Below are 20,939 nucleotides of genomic sequence, written 5' to 3'. Positions count from 1 at the left end.
ATATATGTAAACAAATTTGAGTGTTTGTTTATATATTACATAATAGACAAACTAATACATTACATGTTAAATGTTAAAAGATAAGAAAAATACATACTCTAATATATTATATGATAAAATATATCGTATTAGAATGTGCCTCTACTTCAATAATATAAGAGATCCTTTATTAAATAATAACCATGTGTGTGTGTGTGTACATACATACATACATACATACACATATATATAAAATGTGGAGTTTAATAGTATTGTAAAATTTAACTTTAAAACTGTATAATTTTAAATTTTTTTCTGGAATTTTCCACACTTTAAAATCTTTGATTGGAAAATATTTGTGTGTGTGTGTGAACAAATTGAAGATCCGAGTGATCAATTCTATGTGTGTGTGAACAAATTGACGACTCGAGTGATCAATTCACATGAAATCAGGAGAAACACAATATTTTTATATTTTTTATATAGTAATCAAACTAGATACTTGAAACATATTTATTTAAAAAATTATTTATGTACAATTTGTTTATATATAGTAATCGGATCCCGTTAAAAATATTTCAAATCACATCTTAAAAAGAGAAAACACTTTTTGACGTTCGGTAATGCTTTCGTTCATGTCAAAAAGCACTATCAATTCAATCCAAAATGAATATAAGAATTATATATATATAGCAAAATAGGCAAGTGTCCTATATGTGAAAGTGTATGTGTATGAGTGTATCTTAAGAGATAGGGAAGACATGAGAGGAACAAGATGGGAAGTTTATAAGATCACATTATTGATCTCTTTTGTCAAATTTGGCAGCACATGAAATAGGGCCAAAGAAAAGGGGAATGAATGGCATTGAAACAGTGATGATAAAATGCAAGAATGGTTACTATTTGCAAGTGGAATTTGGTGGTGGTGCCTAATGACAATGACCAAGGTGCCTCAAAATTCCTTTCTCAAGTCAAAATCTATCTGGATTGTGCTCGCACAATGGCTAGCATTACATTCTCTTCTTTGAAATATCTTTATTTGCAAATTACAATTTCCCCACGCCCCCTGCATCTTCTTTTTTGCAAATTAAGCTTCCTTTGTCTTGTACAAATTCAACATTCTTTTTGTAGTTTGGTTAAATTTGCTTAAATAATTTAGGGTAGTCTCTGAATTTCCTTATGTTTCTGCGAGCAAATCACATCCTAGCGTTTGTTTAAAGTAAAAAAAGAGAGCTTTGTTTCATAATTTTTATCAATGGGTGTATTCCTTTTGCGGGTTCGTTTTCTTCAGGATCAAACTGTTAAATTGCTATTCACTTCACTGTTTTTTTTTTTTTTTTTTTTTATAATTAAAGAAAAAATTTTATTTTACCAAAAGCCACAAAGAAAGGTTTTAGCTGAATTGGAAAGCATTAACGATTCAACAAAACCTGCATATGTATGGTGCCAGCAAAGCCAAAGAAAAACCCACTAAAATACGCAGAAAAGATGACAACATCGAGGTGTTGGCCAGAGGTGAAATTGAAACAAGTCAATTACATACCTTCCATCACTTGCATATAATTTATATAAGTACTATCAAATCAAATCAAAGATTAATTAAAGTATCTAAAACAAGATTAATTCTTTTTCCTCCAACTTTTTGAGTCAACGTAGTTGGCCCATAGTCTTTCTTCGGGACGAAGATGGTTGATTGTTCAAAATATAATAACATTTTTTTTTTCTTTCTAATGCTTCATTAGTCATTACATAAATAATTTTGGTATGAGCTGTTTGGATCTCATTGCATAGAATATTTAACAAGATCATGATCGGGAAAGCACTAAAAAATTTACTAAGAGATTGTAATAGTAAAATTACGGGTAAAAATGAAAAAAAAAAAAGGTGCTTAAAAGAGGTAAATTTTCTTAGTGTAAAAGTACTTTTCTCAAAACAAAATAATAATGACAATTGTGCCTGATGGCTGTTTCAATAAAATTACTCAATAACAACACTTCCGAAAGAAGGATGAAGTTATTTGAACTCATTAATTTCTTTTCAACACCTATTTTTTAATTAAAATGATTGTCAAATTATAATTTATTATTTTAATTGTTAAATTTAATATCTATTTTATGTATCATGATAAATATTGATAAGGGAAGGTGATCGATGGACAAAGAATAAGATCAAATTAGTAATTGACCAAATTATATTTCTAAACTAAAAATTTCTAATTTAAAAAAGATGTTGTGAGGAATTTAGTGGGTTAAAATAACTCTATCTCTTAAAAATTTATTTACAATTTTACATGAAATTTTAGCTGTCAAAATCTTTTATAACAGGGGAAATTATTTAAGTAACAAAATTTTAGATATATAGTAGAACCTTCATAAAATAATACTCCATTAGTTAATAAACTTAATTAAATAATAGATTTTGTCAACCTCAACTTGAGGCCAATGTGAACTAATTATTTTAAAAAAAGTAAATTTTCCTTCATGGCCCACTTATTATATAATTTAATAATTATTTAATTAAAAAAATTTATATGCCTATGTGTCTTTTGTAAAATATATTCTCAGTGTTGCTTGCTTTTTAAAATTGATTTCAACCTAGATATCATCTATAACATTTTATAATTCTAGTTGTTATTATTATTTTGCAACAATAAATTATTCAAAGTCAATATCACTTTGAGTGTTTATTTGCACGAGACTGGTTCTTTAATATAATTATATCATCTTTAAAACAAAGAAATAAAAATAAATTGTATAATATTTTTTTAAAGAACTGTATATAATTTTATTTCTACTAAGGCAGCTAACTATTATTCAAATAAAACATAATAAATATCTTTAATTTATTGACATCTACTCTAAAAGGAAAATATATTATTACAATGATGCAATGTTGAGGAGCTGTTCAAGATGACAAAATGAAGAGAAGTTAATATTGGTGGGGGTCAAGAAATTCGTGGAGATGGTGGATAAGAAGCTCACTCCACTTGCAATATTGAAATGATGATTGCTTTGAATTCTCAAGTGGGATATTATTATGAAAGTGGAAATTGTAATTAATTAATTAAGCTTTTTAATCTTCTTCTCCTCCTATTAAATTAATGTTAGAACCTAGGTTCTGTTGGACTCTCAAATTGTTAAAATATATTTGTACATGAAATGGGTTAGTCTCCATCCGCACTTAATTTCTTTGAAGGTGTTGGAAACAATCATCAACCCAAAACCAATTACCTTTGTATCATGATGTGCCACATTGACTTTTTAGTTGAAACGTGGCAGATGCCCATTTTGCCACGTATCGAGATAAAAATAAAAAATTATCAATTTGCACGTAAATAGTGAATGGTGGTGAATGCTCCTTTAAAAAATAATAATAATAAAGTTATTATGCAAATCTTTAATTGATGTAATTATAGAGTGGACAATATGATGGCATCTCCTAACTCTCCCATAAGTATCAATATGTATGAAGTCTTGAAGTAAAAAAAGAAGGGGGGGGGGGGGAATGCTACATATGATGGGTTTTTATTTTACCAAATTAGAGGTAAACACAAGACATGGCAGACATTTTAATGTTTATCTGAACTTTTATGTGCATTGATAGAATGATAATTTTAATACAAAACATCTCTTGATTTTATTCTGGCAGGGTACGATTAAAATTATTAATTCATCATTTGTGTATTAGATGGTAAAATTTTATAACTTTTAAATGAATAATATGTGACATCTATACCTATTTAGGTTATCTATCTACTAAATTTTGGAGAAATATACATACTTCTTCCGTAAAGTTAAAAATGGCCTTAGAAATTCACTGGACCTCCTTCCTGGAACGGTAATGGATCCTTGTTTGTTCATTATTCTTCACTTGTATCAAAGTCAATTGAGAATAATAATCATGCCATTAACTGGTCAAGAAATTGCCTGAAACCCCCCACACCGACGCACACAACAATATTTAATTGATAATTAGCCCCACCCCACCCCACCCCACCCCACTTAAGATTATTAGATAAAGAAACCAAAATTTTTCCCAATAAGAACAATAGGAAAATAAAAATTTTGGTGAGAGTTGCCAACTTGCCAATGATGACAATAATAATAATAATAATTAAAAAAAGCAATGTCAGACATCCTTAATATTTAAATTATAATTTAATCCTAATTTATATGATAGTTATCTATTAATTGGTGGTTAATTAATTAAAAAAATTTATCATTCAAGTAAATGTCATCATTGGGAGTTAAATTTTCAAATTGATAATATTATTGTAATAATAAATAATATTCTGAGAAGTATCGACGAAAGTCAAGGCAAGTTGTAGCCGGGAGTGTGAAGAGTGAGAAGAGTACTCGGGAAACCTCAAGTTGACGAAAGAACACAAGGAGGCAATAATGAGATGACAGGTGTCAGTCAACCCTTGATTTTTGTCTAATCCACTACGCTCGATCCAACGGTGATCGTGGCACGGACTTCCAGGCTTATTTAAAGATGTTTTGACTTTTTTGATACTTTCCAGACAAAAATTTTCAGAGTTAAAAAGTGTGCTCACCTATTTCTATAGAGGAAGTTACGACTTGACTGCTTTTAATCCAAACTAAAATCCTCCCCAAACCCACCGGTTTTACTCAAAACCCCCAGCCATAGTCAACGCTTCTCGCTATTCACAGTCCACACCACACGCACAAAAATAGAACCAAAAGCAAAGCCACCAAAGAATTTCCCCGCTTTTTAAAATAAATAAACAAATAAAATTAATCAAACAAAAGCATTTTCTTTTATTTTCAACACGCCCCCATTGCTCAAAAGTCAACGCCTCTCTCTCTCTCTCTCTCTTTCTTAACCTCACCGCCTCTTCTTCATCTTCTTCGTCTCTCTCTGTTTCACCCTTCACAAAAGTTCCCCACAAAATCTTTCATATTAGATTCCATTAAAAGCTTCTCTTAATCTCTCTGTTTTTTGTTTTCTTTTTTTTTTTTAAATTTATAAATCTTCTGTTTTTCTCTTCTGGGGGTTGTTAAATTTTAGTTTTAGTATGGGCAACGGTATCGGAAAACTATCTGTGTGTTTCACGGGAGGCGAACATGCTCGCCGCCGAAACGACATGTCTGTTTTAATATCCGAACCGCTGGACGAAGGTCTTGGTCACTCTTTCTGTTACGTCCGACCCGAGCAGGCCCGCCACTCTTCTTCCAAGGTCTACTCCGAAGAAACCACCACGTTCCGCACTATCTCCGGAGCCTCCGTCAGCGCCAACACTTCCACCCCGCTTTCGACCGCCTTCGTTGATCCGTACACTTACAGCAGCTTCGATCGAGCCGCCGCTTTTGATTGCTCCAACAACTTCTCTTCGATTCCTCTTCAGCCGATTTCCAAGCATCTGATCAACTCCGGTCCCATTTTTCCGGGTAACTACAATTCTGGTCCGTTGGAAAGAGGGTTTCTTTCGGGTCCAATTGAGAGAGGGTTCTTATCGGGTCCTCTCGACCGCGGCGGGTTGTTTTCCGGTCCGATTGAAAAGGATAGCTCCGTCCCTGACCGGTTCCAACGAAGCTTCTCACATTCGAGTTTTATTCTCCGGCCCAGATCAAGAAAAACGTCGCTGATTCGGGTCCTGCAAAGGGCAATATCCAAGACAATCTCTCGCGGCCAGAATTTGAACTCAATCGTAGCCCCGATTAAAGGAGTGGCTTCGGCTTCGGTTAAAGAACCCGAATGGGTTTTCGCGTCGGATAAGAACCAAAACGACAACAGCAACAACTTGACAGTGAGTAGCGACGGTAGTTTATTGGAAGACGATGATTCTTTAGAGAGTCAAAATCTTCAATGGGCTCAGGGTAAAGCTGGCGAAGATCGTGTACACGTCGTCGTTTCGGAGGAACACGGTTGGGTTTTTGTTGGAATCTACGATGGATTCAATGGCCCTGATGCGCCTGATTTTCTTTTATCAAATTTATACTCAGCTGTTCATAAAGAACTTAAAGGGTTATTGTGGGATGATAAATTTGAACCTTTATCAATGGATGCACCTACTTCGTCTCCGGGTAAAAATTCTACTTTAGAAAGTGAAACGGTAACGAATTGTACCGCGGAAAGCTGTTCAAATTATGTTGAATTTGATTCTAATACGGGGAGAAGCAGAAGCAAGAAATTCAGAAGTAGTTATAGAGGGGCGGCTAAGAAATGGGAGGAGAATCAGAGGAAGTGGAAGTGCGAGTGGGACCGGGAAAGATTAGAACTTGATAGGAAACTAAAGGAACAATTGAATAACAATTATAAAGATAAGGTACAGGATGTGATTCATGGGGATGTGTTAAAAGCATTGTCACAAGCATTGAAGAAAACAGAGGAGGCGTATTTGGATATAGCTGATAGGATGTTGATGGAGAATCCGGAGCTGGCCTTGATGGGTTCTTGTGTGCTTGTGATGTTAATGAAAGGGGAGGATGTGTATGTTATGAATGTGGGTGATAGTAGAGCGGTTTTGGCACAAAAGGCGGAGCCTGATTATTGGCTTGGCAAATTTAGGCAGGATTTGGAGAGGATTAATGAAGAGACATTGCATGATCTTGAGGGATTTGATGGAGATAAGCCTTGTATATCTGATCTGAATGCTTTTCAGCTTTCTGTGGATCATAGTACTAGTGTGGAAGAGGTAAAGGGTTTGGCTATCATTGACTTACTGTTCAGTTTCTTGGGAGTTTTTGTTTAGTGATTGAAAGGTTTGTATTTTATTGAATTTCAGGAAGTTCAAAGGATAAAAAATGAACACTCGGATGATGCTTGTGCTGTGATGAATGATCGCGTTAAAGGTTCATTGAAGGTCACTCGGGCTTTTGGTGCTGGCTTTCTCAAACAGGTGTTCTTTTTTTTTCCCCCATAAATATTAGATATTAAGTTAACTATGCTGTTGCTTTTGGCTGCATTTGGTGTCTGAAAGAATCCATTGTTTGCATAAGTCCTGAATGATCTTTGGAATATCTTTCAAGCATACCAACATAAATATTATTATATTTAGAACACGGTCTCCAATTTCCTGAAACTTAGGTGGGCAATTTCCAATTTTACATAAGTAACACCACATATGCAGACTTCACAAATTTCCAGTTGATTAGCATAGCAGTGATATTTGTCATTATAAATATAGGCTGCCAATCTCATGTGTTTAGTTTCTGTGAAGTAGCCAAACATGAGAGTTTCTGATGCAAAATGGCATCCAAGTAGATTCTTTTATCTTTTACACAGATAAACTTATGAGTACATTAGAGCTTCTGTGACATAATTGATTGGTATCGGGAATTTTGAGTCCAGCTGACTATTATTTTCACATTTGCTCTTGGAAAAACTCTTTGATTTTAATTTGCTATGATTGTCAGTTCTAGCACCTGATTTCCCTTCTTTGTCTGCAGCCAAAGTGGAATAATGCACTTCTAGAGATGTTCAGAATCGACTACAAGGGCACTGCTCCCTACATCAATTGTTTACCATCTCTATACCACCATAAACTAGGACCGAAAGACAGGTTTTTGATATTATCCTCTGACGGGCTCTATCAATACTTCACGAACAAGGAAGCTGTTTCTGAGGTTGAACTTTTCATCCAGCTACAACCAGAGGGGGATCCAGCACAGCATCTGGTTGAGGAAGTACTCTTCCGGGCTGCAAAGAAAGCTGGTATTAATCAAAACCCGCTATGATCAGAATCATTAGGCATATTAAAATCTAATTCCCACAAGAATCTAATGGTACCAAATATTTGTATATTTATTTATTTTTTGGTTAATTGCAGGAATGGACTTTCACGAGTTACTTGAAATACCTCAAGGGGATCGAAGGCGATACCATGATGATGTTTCCATCATAGTAATATCTTTGGAAGGAAGAATATGGAGATCATTTGTGTAAGTAGAGAAACCCACTGATTAAAGAAGAAAAAGGTGCAGAGGCAGCCACTAAAAAGTCGGGCAGGCAATTCACTTTTTTGCAGTTCTTTTTCCTTGGCCACCTTTATAACATAAACAATTAAGCTTCCATTGAATGCCTGAGTGAAACTTAGTTGTGGAAAAAAAAAATGTTCTGGGTGGTGAGGATTTGTAAAGTTGTAAGAGCTGGTTTTTTTTTTTTTTTTTTTTTTATAATTATACTGTCATAGCAAAATTGTAATTTTTCCCCATAAATAAAATGATATTCCTTTTGGCAAAAAGGGTTTTGTTCGTCTTTATCTCTACAATTGCTTTCTCGGAGTTGCTTTCAACTCAGCCCGCCAGATGGAATTGGCAACAATAGTCATCTCAGCATCTGCATCTTTGTATACAATTCAACTGGCGCTTTTGCTAATGAGAATATTTTGAAATTTGATGAGGATGATTGGTCACTTGCAAGGCAACACCTTTGAGTGAATGCTATCAATTATGGGCAACACGTACTCTGGTATTTTCATGTTTGCAGAGAATCAGAACTGGATACTAAAATCAAAATGCAATCGGACGAACATGTCCAATTTGAGCTTCAAAGACAGCACGCAGTGAAGCTTCTCAAGAGACAAGATCGTCAAAAGTCAAAACCGTGGTAAGCACAATGATGTCCCATCTTAAAAAATGCTCAAAACTGACCAATACCAAAAGAAATCTTAGACCCTTTTGGGTCCCATTCGTCTCTTCACATGGCAAAACAAGAGCCTGAAGAGTCAAGATCAAAGTACTTATGAGATCCTGCCTGTGCCTGAGCAGATATAACTCCCTGTAACTGCTAACTACTTTAGAAGTTAATGCATTGTATGCAGTTGGGAAGAGATCAGAGATTGGTGTCAGCAATTAAAAACTTTCATTTAGTTCATACCAATATTGCATTGCGTTCAAGGTCAAGCTCTGCAGCATCAGCCTACCCCAAGCATTTGCCTCGTTGATATGAAGCCCAACAGTAATTGCTGGGCAGTCCAATTTACTATACCTTTTGAACTGCAAGTATTGTATGTATTAATTGCATCAAGATTTCGCAAAATGAAACCATTTTATTTATTTCAACTGCCAACTTCCAATCAGTCGGCTTTTCTCTCCAGGCTTTTGCCATGTGTATTTTACGGGCCGTGAAAGTGATTTTACTTGGGCTCAGAATTTTATTGACTTGGGTTGTACCTACCTGCCCAGCTCATTCCAGAGGTAACCCAATTTGTTTGCACTGCCTTCTACCACACACATTTGATGGGGAAGGCTATCTGATTTGAAGGAGAGACACGTGTCACGAGATGAAGGCAGCGAGGTGTGGACACGTTCAACTTCGTACAGCCAAGAAGCCTTAAAGAATTCAAAAGACGAATGTCGTGCTTTGAATATTTTAGCTTCTTCGTCGCGTTTCATCAGATATTTAATCTTTATATTCATTCAAATCAGTGGATTTCTTTTTTTAATTATTATTATGTACAATGGCGAGCCGGCGGCGAATCGGGGGAATCCATTCTTCCTCCTCGTCCTATTCATGTTAAGATAATTTACATTATCATCTTAAAATTATTTTTTAGTAGAGAAGAAGAAAATACTTTCAACCAAAATGGGTGTGAACTCAGAAATTTAGTTCATGGGAGATAACTTTATAATAAATTTAATATAAATGCTCATAGCCTTAATTTATGGGGTATGTTAATTTAATTTACAGAGTTAGGAGTTTAAATTTTAATTTTAATTTTTTTTAATTAAATTCATGGGAACTAAGATTTAAACAATGAATGTAATTTAATGGATTTTTTAAATCGGCCAAGGCAGCTGCACCCACTTACCCAATGTTAACTTTATCCTTGGGGTCGAGTTGCTTCATCCAAATCAAATTGATTCATCTCAAAACAATGCGAAGTCTATTACTACAATACAGTAAGAAATACTATGATCAATACTCTGATCATATACCATTACTATTGTAACATTAATTCCCTTAACGTTGTTAATCTCATTAAAACTATAACATGTAGCTGATGAAACATGAACATGAAGAATAATAAATTAGCAAAGTTTCTAAAATGTAATTTATTGGTTGCAACGACTGGAAAACAAACCAAGGTTACTACTTTATGTAGCACATTTTATGTGTGGGTGGGTAAAATGATTCAAATTCTATTAATTTTAACTTAACAAGTTCAGATCAATTGAGGTCCCGCTTGATATTGAGATGCTACAACTTTTAAGTTAACAGCTGTTGTGAAAAAAAAAAAAGGTAATTATGAAATACAAATTAATGATATGTACAAAATATAATTTTTAATTAATAATTTTGATAAAAATTAGTAAAGATATAATAGATTTTTCATTATCCAAGTTTAAAATTAAATGAACTTAGCTTACAAGTTACAACAACTAATATTTACCAAATACTTTACTACTGTAACTTTTAAGTTGTATAATGTTCAACCTCAATTCTAAACGAAAGTCTAATTTGATGTTTGATTTAGAAGTTATAAACCCATTGTTAAATAAAAAAAAAAATCAAAAATTGAATTTATAAAAAAAAGAGAAAAATTAATCCGTTTCAAATATTAGACTAAACTGGGTTTAATTTTTTGAGAAAACATAATTGAAACTGAATTTACCTACACCTAGGTCTTTACCACATTTTACTTTTGATAAGCAAATCGAAGAACTATATAGTGTTATAAAATTAAAAAAAAAAGGGGGGAAAAAAAAAACCAAGAGCCATCTAAATTAAAATCCTCATTTCAAATTCTGATGCTTGTATTATTATTATTAATAACAACCTAAGGTTGCTATAATATAACATAGTTTATGACTGTTTTATCACATCTTATTTTGTGACAAAAAAACAACGAAGGCAATCACCAGAAGAACCTGCTCATCCCCAAGATCTGGTGGCACAGCTTGTTATTACTAATTGGCATCAAGAAATTTAAAATTCAAATCAGAAAAACACCCATCAGCCAGTACTTTCTTCGATGTTGACTTTACCTCCATAATTTATTAAACTTTTCTGTATTTTTAAATACTAATGAATCTTTTTCAGAAAGTTGAAAATTTCAATCTCGAACTCTCTCATTGTTTCTGTCACACAAGAGCTACTTTGAAATTTTCTCCATTAAATTAGCAGTAAATAGTGTAGCATTTAAAAAAAATAATAATATTTTGATTACATAGACAAAGCCCCACTTTAAGTATTATTTTTCTGTTGCCTTGATTGGATTAGTTGCGCTTTGCATCCTGCCTATACCAAAGCTACCATTTGTATGAAAAAGCTGATCCAAAGTTGTAACTTTTCTCTTCTAAATCATGTCAATATTAAGCAAAAACAATAACAGCAACACGGGTTCTTCTTCTTTTCATGAATTCAAGAAGCAAGCTTCCTTTTTCTTCAAGGAGAAGATCAAAACTGCTCGTTTAGCGTTGACTGACGTCACACCTGCAGAACTGTAAGTTTATTTTATGGATGAAAAGACTCTCTTTAACTTTTCAATATTTGAATCACTTGATGTGTTTGTGTTACTGGGGAAGTTCTGTTTTGGTTCTTGGATGATCTGAAATAATTTTTGTGTTGGTTTTCTATTGTCTTGAAGGTTGACTGAAGAAGCTACAAATGGAAACACGTGGGCGCCGGATACAAGGACCATGGGATCAATATCAAGAGCTGCTTTTGAGGTTGATGATTATTGGCGAATCGTGGCAATACTTCACAACAGGTTTGTTTAACATTTCGATTTCTTTCTCTTTTTTATTATCAAGGAGGTAAACAACATTTATCTGAGTTTATATTTTTAACATTGTGTGCGCGTTAATTGATGTTATTAGATTTTCGAAATTTGAAAGAAAGAACTGGAGGGTCTCTTACAACTCATTGGTTGTACTTGAACACTTGCTGACTCATGGACCAGAGAGCGTGTCAAATGAATTTCAGAGTGACAAAGATGTTATTGGAGAGATGGGTAGCTTTCAGCTAATCGATGAGAAAGGGTTTGCATGCGTTGATTTCTCTGATGTTTCATTTGACTAGCTTTAATGTCATATCTTAATAAAACTATGTATGTGCAGATTCAACTGGGGTTTAGCTGTTAGGAAGAAATCCGATAGAATTTTGAAGTTGATTGAAAAGGGATCTCTTCTGAAGGAAGAAAGAGACCGAGCTCGAAAGCTGACAAGAGGGATTCAAGGGTTTGGTAGCTTTTGCCAGAGATCTTCAGCAAAAGGAATTCTTCGGGAATCGTCCCGGGGAACATTTGATAGATGTAACTCTCAGTTCACTAACTTTGAAAATGAAGAAAATCAGCTACCATTTGAGAATGGAGGATTGATTCAGAAAGTTGAGAAAGTACAGCACAGAAGTGAGGAGTCAAGTTTTGAACCCGTCAAGAGAGCTGGGAATTCAAGCTCTTGGGGTAGTTGCATTGATGAAGAGGTCCTTCGGAATCCCAAAACTCAAACAAGTTTCAAAGAAAATATGGTTCCTAGCAAGGAAGAGTCACATGGATGGCATATCACAGGAGAATCTATTCCACTTATAGAAAGCAAGAATGATGAAAATCAGATTGGAAATTTAATAGAAGATGATCATCCCTTCAGTGAAACTGAGAATCAAACTAATGCATCTTTGCTTTCTGCAAGAGATGGAATCTTGCAAGGTTGTTGATGAATTCAACTGATCTGAGTGAAGCACCGATGATGCCTGCAGATTTACAAAAACAATGAAGCTTTTCTTGTTAGGTTTTTCTGCTGTCACGTGTTATGTAGTTCAACAGCCAGTTGTGCTTGCTTAGTATGTACATACAAAGTATGTTGGTTAAGCACTTCTAGAGGTCTTTCTATTGATAAGAGTGTAACTTCGTATTCAGATCACCATAGAATATCAACAAACTATTACAAATTGCACTTCAGATATTCTGATTTTCTTTCGTATAGAATGAGGCTATTCCTGACTAAGCACACTAGTTGCATGATATACAATGGACACACATGAATGTCTTGTAATGCAACTCTATACACACTAATAACATGTAAACTACATACATATATGAATTCATGGGTATTCAAGATTTGCACAGCCAGTCTTGAATCGCATGCCGCAAAGCATGATTGGGAGTTAGATGCAAGTGACTGAGCCTCAAATTGGTCATAGGAGAAGTTTCACGGCCATTTTCCAACCAGTCACGAATGGCTTTCCCTTCATATGTGAATCCATCTGCTGCCACCTGAGGGTCATGCATTATTTCCTGAAAGCAAACCAGCCCATGCATAAACTGCATTGGTATAATAAGTTGTAGTTGCACACAGGAAGCAAACAAGCTGAACATTCATCACAGCTCTCCATGATCATGACATGGCATCTTCATACTCATCAAAGAACAAAATGAGAATAGCATAGCATAATTCAGAGTTTTAACTATTAGCAGCAAAGACGCTAACCCAGCTTCAGCAGTCTGTTTAGATCGTGCCTAAAGTATCTCTCATTACATATTAATTCTCAGAAAGCACAAGTAGGACTAATAAATATCTGCCCAGAAGCCCAAAATCCTACTTTGAAAAAAAGTGCTATATAATAGAGTTTTCTGGGGTAACAGTCATTATGTCTGTGGCAGGCTTGGCAGCAGAACAACGACTTTTGCTAAGAAAGTTGAGCCCTAGTGTTGCAAAAGCTAAGCATGTCCAAAAATGGAAGCAGAGCTTGATTGCAACAAATTTAAGCTAGGCATTGTAAAAGAAATTATTAAAAGCTAAACTAAATCTGTTACTATCCACTCAATGGTTCGTTAGCTAATTCCAAGCAAGAAGGCTCTTGATAATTAAAATTGTTGTATTATTAACCCACTTATACACAAGTGATAACACACCTGAAGAATGGGGCACAAAAAGAATGATGGAACTGGTCGTTCCTCTGCAACATGCAGCTGTTCCAATTCCTTTACCAGAGATGGTGTGATATCGGGTCGCTCCCTACCGTACAATTCACAGCATTGCAATCCCAGGTCCACTAAACGCCTTGCAACAAACGTAGGCCAATCTCCAGCTAATGGATCCAAGATGGATGATAACTTCCCGCATGACACAGCTCTTCGCACTTCACCTGCTAACCCAACTGGCAGCCTTCCAGTAAGTAGCTGTAGGATTATCAACCCAAAGGAGTAACTGTCGGACTTGGGAGTTAGGACTCCAGTCCTGTGGTACTCTGGATCTGCATATGGAAAAGAACCCTTTGGCGCAGTGCTCCGATGAAAACTGGGCAAATAAAGGGTGTCCTCGGTTACCAGCCGGCAGATGCCAAAATCGCATATCTTGCTGCTGAGTTCAGAGTCTAGAAGAATGTTTTGTGGTTTCAAATCACCATGGACAATCTTTTCAGGTTTGGATGAGTGCAAAAAGCAAAGGCCGCTAGCTATTTCAGCTGCAATCCGAGCTCGATCCTTCCATAACAAGGGAGAAACGTTGCTTTTACGGAAAAGACGGTCTTGGAGACTACCATTGGGCAAATACTCATATACAAGGGACCAGGCTTCTGGGCATGCGCCAAGCAGAGTCACTAGATGAGGGTGCTGCAGTTTGCTAAGAACTCGAACCTGCAACCACAAATTATAAATAGATACATATTTTTTATCTCATTTAGTTACCGGGCAATCCTATCAAAGCAGGATACATAAGAGCATTTTCTGAGTCACAACTCTTACTGCAGAATCTTATGCCCCGGGTGGAATCACATGTCGTAATGGAACATTTGATGGCTAGTTCTTCTACTCAATAAATATTGGCACATTATGATCTTGTTGCGTCTTTTGGATATGCACAAAAATAATTGTTAATGAACCAGAAAACTTTTCATAGGACCATATCACCAAGTGACACAGTGCTCGCTGCTTCTCTCGCCAACCCCGATGAGGTTAGCAATTGATGCAAGGTCTGTGGCGCAACTGCACAGACACTTTGGAAACAGGCTACTTTGCACAACAATTGTCATATTTTAAAATCCTCAAGGTTTCCTATAACTGAGAATAGAAACTAAAGAGTTTGGAGGAGAGGAGAGACAGAGAAGCCAACCTCTTGTTGAAACTCTAACTGCCCTTGCATGTTATGAGAATAAAGCATCTTTATGGCAACAGTTCTACCCAACATTTCTCCCTTGTAGACACAGCCAAATCCTCCCTGCCCAACTTTGAAGCTTTCAGAAAAATTGCATGTTGCAGTTTGCAAATCTGCCAATGAAAACTCAGCTGACTCAGGCAAATCTTCTACCAACCCAATGAACCCATCATAATTTGCAGCTCCAGCTTGCCCACGACTTCTCCACCGCTCTAGCCAGCGCACTGCTTCCACTTTCTGCCTTCTTATTCTTTGCTTCTCCTGCTGCAAAGTAGCAATGGATGCTTGGATGAGTTTCAACTCTCCAGTTGCTTCATCACGTCTACGGTTTGCTTCCTGTGCACGACTATTTAAGAGAGCAACATTTCTCATGGTCCTGTGCAGCTCCTGAGTTACGAAAGCTTTCTCTTGCTTGAGCTTTTCTTGGTCCTGTATTGTAGTTTGAAGTGCATCCTCAGCTTCCTTCTGGAGATGCATTTCACGAGCATAGGCAGATTCAAAAGCTTTGACCTGAAGAAATAGGAAAAGAAAAATGGAAAATATTCACTCGTTAATGATTATATAATGCATGTGATGACACTCCCTAGCTTCTTTCATTTCTTCCTTTTCTTTTTCTTCTCTCCCTCAATTTCTCCCTCCAAATTCTTTAATACTAAAGAAATACAACGTCAAGAATAGAACATGTATAAATTCAGGTGAATCACATTCTTCATTAAGTTTGCCCTCAAAATCTGGTAGTGTAATACAAATAAGATGAGTACAAGTTCCTTAAGCATGGATATACCTTGCCAATGGCTTCCATAGCTTCTGATTCCAACTTTTTGCGATTTAAAAACTCTGCAAAAGCACTGTTCCTTAATTCTTCAGCTTTAATGCTTACTTCTCTATGCTGAACATATAGAGGGTCTTCCTCAACCTTTGAATCGGAATCTGTGGATTCCCTTTTCTCAGACATGTATCCTGAGCCAGTGCTACTACTTCTTGGACTAAATAAATTCATATCTGAACAAGATATAGTGGGCGATGAAGGAAATACCATGTGAACTGGATCACTTTGAACCCAGTCAGTAATTCCAACATGGGTTAAAGTTGTAGCAGACCTGGAAAGAATGCTTTCTGGGTTAAATAATGAAGTACTATTACAATTCTCCAATGACCTAGACCTTAACATTTTTGCACTCCTAGTCTCTGCTCCACAAAATGGTAGAAAAGAATTGGGGCTTTCAGAAGCTTCTTTTGTCCAGACATGTTTCCCTTTGTTAACAAACCATATCTCGCAGAACATGGGAGCATTTTTTGCAGCATAGCTTGCTTTTCTAGAGCCCATTTTCACCTTCATGCAACTGTAACGAGACATTATGTTAAGAGCCAGATGAAAAATGGAAAACAACAAACAAGAAGAAGAAGAAACATCTTAGGAGACATGGTATACGACTACAGGGCTCTTATTACGTTCTACACCAAATCGGGAGATAATCAAAGAAGTCTCAAAATAGCACCAAATTGCAGAATAAAGGCATATTCGAACATTTATAAACCAATGAATAAAGAATGGTTGGATTCGGATGATCAATAAACGACTTACTTGTCTGGAAAAGCCCCCATTACAAGCTTCTGAATACCATGTATGTTCATTAATTGCACAATTGCTTTCTGTATTTTGTCAGCTTCAGTTGTAATGATCCTTGCTTTCACCTACAAATTAACTGTCTTCCTTAGATTTCCCTACAAAATAACAAAGTGATCCTAGCAAATATTTAAGTTTCTTTTCATAAAGTAAGAATTATTATCGAGCATCTCATCCAACCAAAAGATGTCTGTATCATTATACTTGAATCAAAGCACTAAGATGCGATCGAACCCAAATGAACAAAATATTGAACTTAACTGGTACTAATCTCTACAGGGCTTATTACTTGTTTCCTTTATGCCTTAATTAAGAAAAAAACAGGGAATCAACATGGTGGAACAGCCAATATTTATCGAAACAACTTATAGATATTGAGAAAGAGAAGCTCAAGATCACCTTTGCTTCAACACAAATTCTCAAGTAATTATCTAAAAGCTTCTTCATTTTCTGTCTCTCTTCAGCTCTAAATGCAGACAACACTTCGGCACTAGCTTGACTGGCCGGCAACTTCCCCACTGCAAATCATAACACAACAAACACACATAGACACAATATCATTTCAAACTCATATTACTCAAAACTTGCTACCCTTTCCTACAAAATAAAATAAAATTACAAAATTTAGATGCTCAAACAGCTTCATTAACTGATCCCATTTACAGTTCAAGTCTCAAAAACCGGAACAAAAGCTAAAAAGTTCAAAATTTGAACACATTAATGGCTAAAAAAAAATTATTTTTCTTTTCTTAACATTAAAATAAACACATACAGAGAGTGGGAATAACAGGAGAAGGTTGATGAACATGAAGAATACAAATCTCTCTGCTACTTCCAAACCGTTGAAGCGTCCAATGAAGCAAGCTCAAGCCTTTCTCTACACACTTCCCCAGGGCAACGTAAACTTTCTCGCCACCTCCTTCCTCTTCAACAATCTCCGGCAGCTGAGAAGGAACCGCTACCTTCCGCTCGAGCATGAACCGGGCAGGGTCGTGGGTCGGCCTGTGTTGTGGTGGCGGTCTCAGAACCTCCATTGAAGGAATGATAGAGTCCGTCCGGGTTCGGGTTCGGGTTACGCAGGTGGGTATTATTATTGGTGAGTCATGACATTGACGCATACATGTGATGGTTAAGTTGGGAAGCGTATAAAGAAAAGCAGTGAGATTTTCTTTCCTTGGTACCTCATTCATTTTATAGTTTCTACGAAAATGAAGCTCAGCTTCCTTTGAGTGCTTGACTTTTGTCTTGACTAATAATAATTTTTCTTCCACTAGGTTAGGGCTGCTGCCCTCCACTCCAAATTGGAAGGCAGCAGTTCGAACTCCTACAAATATATTGTGAAGGATATTTTTTTTAAGGCAAATGCTATGTTACAATTAATGTAACATACACACTCAACAACAACCACACAAATTGTGTGGGCCCATTATTTGTGTGGTTGTTGTTGAGTGTGTATGTTACATTAATTGTAACATAGGGACTCCCTTTTTTTAATTAAATTTACGTAAAGGTAGTCTTTTTTTTTATTTAAATGTGAGGAGTAGATATCTCTCGAATATTTAAGAGGGTTAAAATTTAGACAGAGCTCTACTAACATTGATGTAAATTGGTTTCAATAATAATCTGATTTATAAATATCAGTTATAGTCTCATGTAATATGAGTTGTAATTTGAGCAATAGTCCCATGTAATAAAAAAAAAACAATAATCTCAAGCATATGCTTTTATATATTTGGAGATCCACGTTTGTTTAAAAATTTATCAAATTCTCAATGGAAAAGCACCCCATAATTATTATTTAAATATTTATGATTTTTCTCCTCTTCGAATAATTTTTATAGAAAGAGTTTTATTTTACAGACCGAATTATAAAAATAGAAATATCTACACATGATAATTTCATCCAGTAAAATAATAATAATAACAAAAAGAAAACCATAATCCACTAATGTGAAGACTGATTGCTGATATTTTAACCATACTTTATGCACTAACTTTCCCTCTCTTTATGTAAACAAATATAACTGCGTGAAAATGTCTGCTTTTTAATCCCTAATTATGTCCATTATTGTACACAGGGTGTGCTGTTTGACGCGTTATCAATGGACCAATTACGTCAAGAAGATGCAGATTAGCAAATCAAGGGGCCCCACAGGCCACAGTGGTAGTATTTAATTTACTTTGTCATTAAGAATTTTGGGACTGCCTAACACACGTGATTGATTCAGTAGAGTCTTGCTTGGAATTATGGATAGTCGTCGAGCTTATCATGTGTATCATCAAATTCATGACGCTGTTAAATAAAACAAGCAAAGAAAATTGAAAGGAAATTAACGAACAAGCTAAACCTTTTTGGGTCACATATAATCTTAGTCAACTTTTCATCTCCTTTGTCTCTCAGACTGAGACCATATACATACTGACGTGCATGTTTTTTTTGCAGATTCGTTGTTACACATGTAACACATAACATAATAGTCAATTAGATAAAAAAAAAAATACTAATACATCATCTTATTCGTCATTAAATCAAGTTCAAACAACCACTCCAAGTCTCCAAGTTCGTATTTGAATGTTAATTAAAAACACTTTATTCTTCTTCTGCCGCACCCAATATGTGCTAAATCAGCAATTCACTTCAAGAGAAAAATTGTATAATATATTAGAAGTAATACTTTTGTTGCATTCTAAAATTTCTTCACTCGAGGTGCTCAACCGTAATTTTGAAGTTTTGAAGTTTTGAAGTTTTGATTAAAGTAATTTAGAGATACTTCTTTAAAAAAGTAATTTTTTTTTACTAAAAAAATTATAAATGGCCTCCAAATTTTAATTTTCCCAAAAATAAACAGTAAAAGCTTTTAAAGCAACCAAACCACTCGCAGATCCCAATTAAATTTGGACGTTGCATCCAAATTTCAAATGATATAACATTTTAATTATAAAACAAAAGGGGAAAGATGATTAAATGAAAGAGCCATCTAAACAAAGAAATCACCTATCGTCTTTTTGAAATATTGTCCACTTATATCTTAATTTGCCAACCAGCAGTTGACCAGAGTGTAGTACACAACGCATGAAAGATCAACTTCATCTTTTTCCTCGCCAAAATTGGTGGAGTAAAAACCAAAATTAGTGGAGTCAAACAACCAAATGAGGTTATAACATCTAGGCACATATTTTGTTATGATATATCATGTACGGAAATAGTTTTTCCAACCGTATCAACCAGCTCCTTAACCCACGTTGGAATAATCCAAAAGGGTTATTTTTACATACCTCCCTCGAGGTTTCACGTAATAACAGTTTAATAGAAAGTATCTCTATATTTTTACATCCCTCCCCTGCAGTTTCACAAAGTTATGTATAGCATCAGTATACAAGGCTAAAATCGTAAAATCTCATTTAAAATTAAAAAAACTCGAAAATTTTTTAAGGTTATTATTATTTTTTTAGGGAAAACTATTGCAGTAAATCCCTAACAGCCACATCCTCTCTTATGTGGTCACCTCTCCCGGTGATCCCTTAATGTCGCACCATGTTTCGCTCCCCTAATTCCCAATTTCACAAAACAAAATGAGCCCTAAGAGCCACATCCTTTCTCATCCAGTCATTCCTCTCGAGCATTCGCCCCGGTCCCTTCTCCCGGGGAATTTGACCCGACCTGAGTCATGAATCTGAACTGGGGACCCACTGCCAATTTGTCTGGCGGGTGATTGGTCGAATCTCCTGGTGGGGGATTGATTGACGACCCAGTCTCTTCTGAAGCCGTTTCTCGGTGGCGGCTTTGCCGGAGATCTAGTAATCACTCTCGGTCATTCCCTCACTTCTTGCTCGCCTTCTTCAATGTCTCTCATGTCAGTGACATTAGTCATCGTTGAGAGGCTCTCACTAACGCTGACGCTGCAAATCTCGGACACTTGAGATGTGATTTCCTCCTCATTGCTGCTACTCAAGTTCTGCTTATCTTGAGCATTCTTGGCAAAGGCTTCAACTTTGTGGGGGCTATCACTAATCTTGGCCTCTTTCTCTTGTTCTCGTTCTTGTTGTTGCTGCAACTCTTGTTTCATATGAGCAGCGAAAACTGGGTATGGGTTTGGCTTTGGTTTTGGTTTATGGGTTTCGGAGAGAACTTCTTTGACAGTTTCTTCTTGATCAATAGCAGGTGGTGGCGGTGAAGCTCTACTCTCGTGGCTAAAACCCTTCTTGAGCTGTGAAGAAGCTTCATCAGATCTCCCATGTTTGTGTTTCTTTAAGGCTAAGCCTGGGGCTCTGCT

At 35.7% G+C, this 20,939-nt stretch overlaps 3 protein-coding genes across 5 annotated transcripts; 2 read left to right on the top strand and 1 right to left on the bottom strand.

Annotated features, from left to right (window-relative positions):
• Positions 1 to 4,628: 4,628 nt before the first annotated feature.
• LOC102615266 (probable protein phosphatase 2C 23) lies at positions 4,629 to 8,195 on the top strand. The gene is made up of 4 exons (XM_006488253.4): positions 4,629 to 6,637; positions 6,728 to 6,841; positions 7,392 to 7,656; positions 7,772 to 8,195. Exons 1-4 carry the CDS (start codon positions 5,018 to 5,020, stop codon positions 7,885 to 7,887), a joined length of 2,115 nt encoding a protein of 704 aa, XP_006488316.1. The 5' UTR covers positions 4,629 to 5,017; the 3' UTR covers positions 7,888 to 8,195.
• A 2,648-nt stretch (positions 8,196 to 10,843) lies between these two features.
• On the top strand, positions 10,844 to 12,844 carry LOC102614672 (uncharacterized). The gene is made up of 4 exons (XM_006488251.4): positions 10,844 to 11,389; positions 11,534 to 11,656; positions 11,766 to 11,927; positions 12,006 to 12,844. The coding sequence occupies exons 1-4, from the start codon at positions 11,250 to 11,252 to the stop codon at positions 12,598 to 12,600; spliced, it is 1,020 nt and encodes a 339-aa protein (XP_006488314.1). The 5' UTR covers positions 10,844 to 11,249; the 3' UTR covers positions 12,601 to 12,844.
• LOC102614975 (U-box domain-containing protein 33-like) lies at positions 12,770 to 17,923 on the bottom strand. 3 transcript variants are annotated; one of them, XM_052432056.1, is made up of 7 exons: positions 17,483 to 17,923; positions 17,065 to 17,183; positions 16,624 to 16,733; positions 15,823 to 16,381; positions 14,997 to 15,548; positions 13,799 to 14,521; positions 12,770 to 13,180 (listed from the first exon to the last, which is right to left on the bottom strand). In XM_052432056.1, exons 1-7 carry the CDS (start codon positions 17,853 to 17,855, stop codon positions 12,998 to 13,000), a joined length of 2,619 nt encoding a protein of 872 aa, XP_052288016.1. In that variant the 5' UTR covers positions 17,856 to 17,923; the 3' UTR covers positions 12,770 to 12,997. The 3 variants fall into 3 exon arrangements, with proteins under 3 accessions (XP_052288016.1, XP_006488315.1, XP_052288017.1); XM_006488252.3 differs by having other exon boundaries at positions 17,438 to 17,921; XM_052432057.1 differs by lacking the exon at positions 17,483 to 17,923 and having other exon boundaries at positions 16,624 to 16,763.
• Positions 17,924 to 20,939: the final 3,016 nt, after the last annotated feature.

The sequence above is a fragment of the Citrus sinensis genome, chromosome 8, assembly GCF_022201045.2.
Source record: "Citrus sinensis cultivar Valencia sweet orange chromosome 8, DVS_A1.0, whole genome shotgun sequence".
In the NCBI taxonomy this organism is placed as follows: Eukaryota; Viridiplantae; Streptophyta; class Magnoliopsida; order Sapindales; family Rutaceae; genus Citrus; species Citrus sinensis.
This window is presented reverse-complemented; position numbering and strand designations above follow the sequence as displayed.

Excerpts from the sequence above, each read along its gene's own strand:
- LOC102614975 (XM_006488252.3), bottom strand. The coding sequence starts at position 17,855 with ATGAATGAGGTACCAAGGAAAGAAAATCTCACTGCTTTTCTTTATACG. Across the intron at positions 16,382-16,623 it reads ATGGGGGCTTTTCCAGACAA|TTGCATGAAGGTGAAAATGG; the intron begins GTAAGTCGTTTA and ends GTCTCGTTACAG. Across the intron at positions 15,549-15,822 it reads CTATGGAAGCCATTGGCAAG|GTCAAAGCTTTTGAATCTGC; the intron begins GTATATCCATGC and ends CTATTTCTTCAG.
- LOC102615266 (XM_006488253.4), top strand. The coding sequence starts at position 5,018 with ATGGGCAACGGTATCGGAAAACTATCTGTGTGTTTCACGGGAGGCGAA. Across the intron at positions 6,638-6,727 it reads ATAGTACTAGTGTGGAAGAG|GAAGTTCAAAGGATAAAAAA; the intron begins GTAAAGGGTTTG and ends ATTGAATTTCAG. Across the intron at positions 7,657-7,771 it reads CCGGGCTGCAAAGAAAGCTG|GAATGGACTTTCACGAGTTA; the intron begins GTATTAATCAAA and ends GGTTAATTGCAG.
- LOC102614672 (XM_006488251.4), top strand. The coding sequence starts at position 11,250 with ATGTCAATATTAAGCAAAAACAATAACAGCAACACGGGTTCTTCTTCT. Across the intron at positions 11,390-11,533 it reads GACGTCACACCTGCAGAACT|GTTGACTGAAGAAGCTACAA; the intron begins GTAAGTTTATTT and ends ATTGTCTTGAAG. Across the intron at positions 11,657-11,765 it reads GTGGCAATACTTCACAACAG|ATTTTCGAAATTTGAAAGAA; the intron begins GTTTGTTTAACA and ends TGATGTTATTAG.